The 8,470-nt window shown below is 45.9% G+C and overlaps 1 protein-coding gene across 1 annotated transcript in view; it reads left to right on the top strand.

Annotated features, from left to right (window-relative positions):
* LOC119425552 (dyslexia-associated protein KIAA0319-like protein) overlaps positions 1-8,470 on the top strand; it is a 14,361-nt gene that overhangs the window by 5,038 nt on the left and 853 nt on the right. Inside the window, exons 6-11 of the mRNA XM_037693079.1 lie at positions 16-57; positions 1,702-1,906; positions 6,964-7,062; positions 7,345-7,442; positions 7,520-7,607; positions 8,315-8,407. Coding sequence (XP_037549007.1) covers positions 16-57; positions 1,702-1,906; positions 6,964-7,062; positions 7,345-7,442; positions 7,520-7,607; positions 8,315-8,407 — 625 coding nt within the window. The remainder of the gene's footprint in view (positions 1-15; positions 58-1,701; positions 1,907-6,963; positions 7,063-7,344; positions 7,443-7,519; positions 7,608-8,314; positions 8,408-8,470) is intronic.

Here is an 8,470-nt window from a genome sequence, read left to right as displayed (position 1 = left end):
ACGGGACGCCTCGAGGACACGGGACGCCTCGAGGACACGGGACGCCTTGGGGACACGGTAACTTCTTACTTCATTCATAAAGATCTGCTGACGTGAGGGAGATGGCTCAAATCTGCTGAAGAAGCTGAAACTGAGTTGGTAAAGCTAAAACAAGCTACATGTGAGCGAAAAGCAAAAAGTAGCAAAAGGAGAGCTAAAAGCAAAGGTTAGTTTCAGGCTAGCATAAAGAAACAGCTCCAGCAGCTGAAGCAGGTTTCAGAGAGAACGTTCTGAAGGATGTCCTCGTGTCTCTGTGAAGACAGTATTTGTAAGAAGTCCCAGCAGCCGTCTCCTGAAGGAGCTGAACGTCGTAACGTGCAGCTAAAACAGAAGAGACGCAGAACATCAAAGCGTGACTCGGTGGTCAGACGTTTAGAACTTCTACCAGGAGCTTCTGGTTTAAGTTCTGATGCTTTCTCTAAAGTCAAGGTAATAATAATAGATAGTTGATGCTGTGTGATAATGAGAGAGGGGCAGCTGGAAGTGGAACAGATGATATTAAAGCTGCAGTTGTTGAAGAGAAAAATGAAACCATGTTCCACAAATCAGAGGAATCCAGACGAGCAGGAAGTGAATCAGGTGGTTTTGTAAGATTTATAATTAGGAAGAAGAGGGCCTTGGAATGACCCTCATTTGAACTGATTAAACTGGAATAACACAGATAATTACATGATAATAATAACTGATGTTTTCTGAGGACACTGCCTGGTAAAAACCCGTCTCCACCTGGATGTAGCTCATGAAACAGGTCCGAGCCTCCTGGGTCATCACTGCACGGACGATCATCTTTCAGCTGCAACAAGTTCTTTAACTCCAATGAGTTGTTTCTCATTTCTTCAACAACATGATGAAAGACTCATGGTGGTCGTGGAGAAGATGTCCGTCTGTTGGAGAAGGGTCGAATCATCGGCATCAAGCAGAGGAAACATCTCAGGAGATTGTAGAAACTAGAACTGGGTTAAGAACCGTCCAACGATTATTAAAAACTGGAAGGACAGTGGGGACCCATCGTCTTCCAGGAAGAAATGTGGCTGGAAATAAATCCTGAATGATCGTGATCAGTGATCGTTTAAACATTTGGTGAAATCAAATGGAAGAAGAACACCAGCAGCACTCAGGGCTGTGGTTCATAGAGACAGGAAGAACATTTAAACATGCACAATGTGAAGGAACTCCAGGGACTGGGACTGAACAGCTGTGGAGCCTTAAGAAAACCACTAACCAGTGAGGCTAACTGGGAAAAAAGGCTTCAGTTTGTTAGGGAGCATAAATATCGGACTGTGGAGCAATGGAAGAAGGTCATGTGGTCTGATGAGTCCAGACTGACCCTGTTCCAGAGTGATGGTGCATCAGGGTCAGAAGAGAGGCAGGAGAAGTGATGCACCATCAGGACCAGTGTCTCGTCATCAATGGAAGATGTTGGTGAAACATTAAAGCAACACTGGATGAAACGGATCTTGTGACGTTGAAGAAGTTTATTGAAACAAAGACACAGAGAACGATGTGATCAAAGATAAAGGAGCTCCAACCAAATATCAGAGTGTGACCTTTGTTTTGGACCGGACAGTGTACTTCGATAATAATAATTGATAATTGATGTTATCTGATAATAATTAGATTCTCCTGCAGATGTTCTGACGTGTTGATGTGAACTGTATGCAGGAAACGGTTCCTGCAGCCCCCAGCGCCACCACGCACCTACAGAAGGCCCAGCAGAACCTCAGCCTCTCAGCCAACAGAACCTCAGATGGTTCTCCTTCCTCCTCACAGCAGAACTTGACGATCAATGGAACAGTCCATCCTTCTGCATCTTCCAACGTCAGCGATGTGGGCACCACCGCCACGGCTCCAACTTCGGTTCAGGCTGGTGAGTGAGAACCGTGGTTCTGCAGGCCCGCGGTGTCGGTTCTGATGACCTGAGGTGACCTTTGTCCTGCAGCTCAGATGTTGTTTTCTCAGGCGTAGCCGAGTTTCAGCTTCTGCAAACAGGAAGAACCGGTGCTGTCAGCTCTGAGCACGTGTAAACACCTGAATATAGAACCAGCTGGATTACCTGCTGGGTCAGAACCTGAATGCAAAACCTGAAACGGGTCCAGTTGTTCTGGGCCTCTGTGGGTCCAACTGCTTGGTCTGAGCTGCCACAGCTGGAGACTCATAACTGTAATAACATCTGGGGGTGTGCACGTTGTTCCATCTGCTCCACTTCAGAAATGCAGATTTGGACCTTCAAAAATGTGTTTTTTATCTTCAGTGTTTTTAGACACGGAGCTCCTGCACGAGTCGGAACAGATTCCATCCTCTGGAGTCACAGGAACTTAATTAAGAAGACTTCAAGATGTCAGCAGAGGCTCGGAGACTCTGAGACTTTCAGATTCTGAAAGTCTCAGAGTCTGAGACTCAATCCAGTTTATTTCTAAAGCACCAGTTCACAACAAAGTTGTCTCAGGGACTTTACAGGAACATTCACATAAAAGCCAGTTAGTAAAGTTCTCTATCTGAGGAATCCAGCAGACAAGTTGAATCTTGGCTTCGTTGCAGTCTCCCATCCTGAGCAAGCACAGTGGAGACAGTGGAAAGGAAAACTCCCTTTAACAGGAAGAAACCTCCAGCAGAACCAGCTCAGGACAAGAGGCCATCTGCTTTGACCGGCTGGTTGAGAGGACAGGAAGGAGAGACAGACGAACACAGAATGGTAGGTCCAGATATAGGTCCAGGTCCAGGTATAGGTCCAGGTATAGGTCCAGGTCCAGATATAGGTCCAGGTCCAGATATAGGTCCAGGTATAGGTCCAGATATAGGTCCAGGTCCAGATATAGGTCCAGGTATAGGTCCAGGTCCAGATATAGGTCCAGGTCCAGATATAGGACCAGGTCCAGATATAGGTCCAGGTCCAGATATAGGTCCAGGTCCAGGTATAGGACCAGGTCCAGATATAGGTCCAGGTCCAGATATAGGTCCAGGTCCAGATATAGGACCAGGTCCAGGTATAGGTCCAGGTGTACCTGAAAGACAAAAACACGTTAGGATAGAAAAAGTAATTACAACTGCAGTGTCCCTGGTTTATCTGGGGTGTCTGGGACCACGCCCCCTGCGTCTGGGACCACGCCCCCTGCACTAAGTAACGAACCGTGAAGCAGTCGTCTAAGTTCAAGTTCAGTAAACTTTGTCATGACACGTGTCAGGCTGTAATCACACTCATCACCTGTTCCTCCCCATCTCCCTCCTTAAATAAACTATTTAAATTAAATACTGTAACATGTTAAATAAATAATCGGTGCAGCATGGATTGATTATTTAAAATGTTACAGTATTTAATTAAAACTGTGGAGAAGAGAAGAGCAGCAGGACACGACAGGATGTCACGCAGCTTCAGCTCTGCAGCACGGAGCACAAACTTCTGGATCGATGACGCTGAAACAACTGAACATAGAAGTTCTAAAATAATTAAAAGTAACTTTTAACACTTTTATACATTGAGGAAAATAAGTATTGAACACTCTGCCACTTTGCAAGTTCTCCCACTTAGAAATCAAGGAGAGTCTGAAATGTTCATCTTAGCTGCATGTCCACTGTGAGAGACATCTAAAGAAAATACAGAAATCACAATGTTTGATTTTTTTATAATTTATTTGTGTGTTACTGCTGCAAATAAGTATTTGAAAATCACTGTTAATATTTGGTGCAGTCGTCTTTGTTTGCAGTGACAGAGGTCAAAGGTTTCCTGTAGTTCTTCACCAGGTTCATCAGGGACTGGATGGCTTTAAACTTCTTAAGTTTTGATGAAAAGAAGTCTGAAGTCATGTTGTTCCCTCCCAACGACACGATCACAAACCACTGCATCGACCTCTCCGCTCTAACCCTGTCAGAAAAACAAAGAGTCACTAATCTGGGCGTGAATGGACCCTTCCCTGAAACTTAACAATCATGTAAACATGATTAAATCATGCTTCTTCCAACTGAGGCGGCTGTCTAACCTGAAGCCCATGTTGTCCAGAAAGAACCTGGAGACAGTAATACATGCATTCATTACATCTAGGCTTGATTACTGCAATTCACTCCTGTTTGGTATCAGTCACACCTCCATTGCACGACTACAACTGGTCCAGAATGCAGCAGCCCCATTTTTAACCAGTACAGGCAAAAGAGAGCACATTACACCAGTTTTGGCCTCACTGCACTGGTTACCGGTTCACTTTCGAATCCAATTCAAAATACTCCTTTATGTCTACAAATCACTGAACAGTTTTGCCCCCCCATCTCTCTGATTTGCTACAAACGTATGTCCCACCACGTTCCCTGAGGTCAGCGGACCAGTTGCTCCTCACAGTTCCAGGAACTCGTCTTAAGCGCAGAGGTGACAGGGCCTTCTCTGTAGCAGGACCAAGACTTTGGAACGAGTTACCTCTGCTTGTCAGACAGGCCCCCTCCCTCTCTGTTTTCAAGTCCCGTTTAAAAACTCACTACTATTCAGTAGCTTTCAACACCAGATGATCTGTGTTTGATCCTGTATGCTCCACACTGGTTTATCGTCATTATCTGCATCGTTTTTATGTCTATATTCTGATTTACCTCATTTTGTATTCTGCTTTGTGTGTTACCTGTTGTTCTGTCTGTACAGCACTTTGGTTGGCCTTGTTGCTGTTTTAAGTGCTCTCTATATAAAATGGTATGGTATGGTAAAGTGGTATGGTAGGTTCACTGCAGCAGAGATTCTGTCCCATTCCTCCACACATCTTCTCTAGATCAGCAGGTTTCTGGGCTGTCACTGAGAAACAGAGTTTGAGCTCCCTCCAAAGATTTTCTACAGGGTTTAGGTCTGGAGACTGGCTGGGCCACTCCAGAACCTTGATCTGCTTCTTACGGAGCCACTCCTTGGTTCTCCTGGCTGTGAGCTTCGGGTCATTGTCATGTTGGAAGACCCAGCCATGACTCATCTTCAATGCTCTCACTGAGGGGAGGAGGTTGTTTCCCAACATCTCTCAACACATGGCCCCGGTCATCCTCTCCTTAATACAGTGCAGTCGTCCTGTCCCATGTGCAGAAAAACACCCCAAAGCATGATGCTTCCACCCCCATGCTTCACAGTAATGATAGTGTTTTTGGGATGGTACTCATCTGTCTTCGTCCTCCAAACACGGCGAGTGGAATTAAGACCAAAAAGTTCTATTTTGGTCTCATGTGACCACAGAACTTTTGATGATTTTACTATGTCAGAGTTCCTTTATTGTCGTTCCACCATATGTGGTAGAACCAGATTATGTTCACAGGGTCCCAGTTACATCCAACAATAAAATGTAAAAGAAAATCAGTGATAAGATCAAAGATATGAACTAAAAAAATCAACTAAAAATACACGAAGCACTAAAAACAAAAACGTCACGTGGAACAGCAGCACGAACATGAGTCTGTGTGAGCAGATGAGTATGAATGAACACGTCAACATGAAACAGATCAGCAGCAACATGAAACAGATCAGCAGCAACATGAAACAAATCAGCAGCAACATGAAACAGATCAGCAGCAACATGAAACAAATCAGCAGCAACATGAAACAGATCAGCAGCAACATGAGACAGATCAGCAGCAACATGAAACGGATCAGCAGCAACATGAAACAGATCAGCAGCAACATGAAACGGATCAGCAGCAACATGTGATTTTTGACTCATGATTCTCCTGGTTAGAGATTCATGAGTCTAACAGCCTCAGGGTAGAAGCTGTTCCTCAGTCTAGTGGTTCTACACTTAATGCTCCTCAACCTCCTTCCTGAGGGGAGTGGGGCAAAAAGTGTGTGTGCTGGGTGAGTGTGGTCCTTCATGATGCAGGTGGTCCTCTTCCTGCATCTGGAGGATGCCACTCTGTTTTTGTTTTTATTTCCAGAAGAAGAAGAAGTGTCTTCAGAGGTTTTTGTGTTGTTTCCTTGAGTAGTTCTTGGTGCAGCGCCCCCACAGGCGAGTGGGGGAACAGGTTGACTCAATTACTCAGTGCAGTGTGAATGTGTGGTTTTCAATTGAACCGGGTCTACCAGACTATCAGGTGTGAAAACACCCTGAGGCTCTGAAACTGGAGAGCTCGTGTCATTTTTCTTTTCATTCAACCTTTATTTCTACAAGTTAGTCTCATGGAGCCTCGAGGACTCGTCTACAAGACAGACCTGATCTCAACAAAGAGTGATGACAACAATGGACGATCATAAAAGAGGCGTACAGATTTAATTATATTTTTTTCATATTAAAATAAGATTGCAAAAACAGCTAGATTATAAAGCGGTGTAGAAAACTAAAAACAGGAACATCTGCAGGAACTGAACAGATGTTTAAAGCCACTTGGAGAGGTCAAGGTCGAGTGCTTCAAGTCTTTTTACAAGATATTCCAGGAAACAGGAGCAGAGTAGGAGAAGGTCCTTTTGCCTAGTTCAGTCCTCACTGAGGGAACACTGCAGGTAATGATGTCCTGAGAGCGCACGCTGTAGCTGCACTCACACAGAGACGTGTCTGCAGTGTGAGTCAGTTTGTTGAGGTTTTGACGACTCCTCTGACATGTTTGGATGAAGATCTGTCCATCAGCTCCTCTGTCAGTCCCGTCTTTAAGGAGGTGTCTCGCTGCATCCTTGAGGGAGTCCTCAGAGAGCCTCGAGTCTTCCTCTGAGTCTCAGAGGTCCTCAGTCCTGTCGCTTCACTTTCAAACATGTCCAAATGATGAGAACTGTTCCGGTCTCGTTGTCTCCAAGCCTTCGGTGCTGACAACAAAACGTTAACTTCCTGTGTCCAGGTGTGTTCTCTGAGAGGAGGCGCCTCCTTCTGTCTTGAGTCAGGTCAAAGGTCAACACCTCGGGAACTAGTCTGGATCTGAACCGGAGTTTTTAATCATGAACAGGTTCTCCTGTGTCTTCTGGGCTCTGATGCTGTGTTTTGGTTCCAACAGTCCGGGAGCTCGTGGTGTCGGCAGGTGAGAGCGTGGAGGTGACCCTGCCTCGCAGCGAGGTGGAGCTCAACGCCTACGTGGTCCCGCCTCCCCCCCCAGGTAAAAACAGGTTTCCACCTGCAGGAGGCAGAACCTCTGACTCGTGGAGGTTCTCAAGGGAGACCAAGTCCAAACCAAATAAAATAACTTCTTTTCATCAACTGTAAGACAAAAGTTCTCCTAAAAGAACTGAAGCTATACCAAACGTAGCGTTAACGTGTGTCACTGGACGTTTCCGCTCTGCCTCGGCTGCCCACCTGCAGCACCTGCACAGGTGTCGGTCCAGTTTGTTCTTTCAGGTGCCATGCTGCGCAGGATGCTTTAACGTTTCGTCCTCTGCAGGCAGCAGCTACGCCTTCGACTGGCGCCTCATCACTCACCCCAAAGATTACAGCGGGGAGATGGAGGGCAAGAAGAGCCGAAGCCTGAAACTCAGCAAGGTGCTCGGCTCGTCTTCACCTTTACCTGTCTGACGTTAGAGCTGCAGCTGATCTCACTTCCTGTCTGTGTGTGTCAGCTGACTGTGGGCCTGTACGAGTTCGGGGTGACGGTGGACGGGGAGGGGGCCCACGCTGAGGGTTACGTCAACGTCACCGTCAAACCAGGTGAGACAGAAACACAGGTCAACTACCTTCATCACCTGAGGATGATGATTTAAGAGGATAGTCTTCCTCAGATGATGAAGAGTGATGAACAAACCGTTTTCTCTGCTCAGAACCTGAAACTTTATGAAACCATGAAGCAGTCTTTGTTTTCATGTTTCTGATGACGTGATCGCCATCTTGATGTTGCTGAGGTCACTTGGCTGTGGTGGCCATCTTTAATCAGGCTGACTTCAAAACATAATTCTTTGTAGATGCTCATCTAGTGATGAGTTTCTTAGAGCTTGAATCAGATCTGTCCACTACCTCATGATATATTTTGCTAACAGACAGCCTGCCGTTCATAGCGGTAGGTGAGGATTTATTCTGAGCCTCTTGGGTCCATTTGTTCTGCTGCATTTGGATCCTAGAAGGTTGTTCCACACCAAAAGTCCTGCTGAGACCAAGAAGGGATTTTATTTTGATAAACAGCAGGAAGTCCAGATGCTATTTATAAATAAAATGAGATGTTTAAAACACAAAAATGTTTTAGTATTGATATCCAAAGGGATTTTATTGTGTAAGCAGCCTGATATGACGCCTGCAGCAGGCTTTTAATTGGTTCTGACCCACTTACGGGTCCAGCTGCGGTGCAAAACGTGCACTGTCTCGCATGTTTCATAACTCCTCCTCTTCACGTCAGACTTCCTGTCTTCTTATCCTCCTGACAGAACCGCGAGTTAACAAGCCTCCCGTTGTTGTGGTCTCCCCAAAGTTCCAGGAGATCTCTCTGCCTACAAGCTCCACGGTGATCGACGGCAGCCGTGAGTCTCTGCACGACAACACGTTGACCAACACGCTGACCAACACGCTGACCAACACGCTGA

This window comes from Nematolebias whitei, chromosome 19 (assembly GCF_014905685.2).
Source record: "Nematolebias whitei isolate Nwh7 chromosome 19, NemWhi1, whole genome shotgun sequence".
NCBI lineage: Eukaryota > Metazoa > Chordata > Actinopteri > Cyprinodontiformes > Rivulidae > Nematolebias > Nematolebias whitei.
This window is presented reverse-complemented; position numbering and strand designations above follow the sequence as displayed.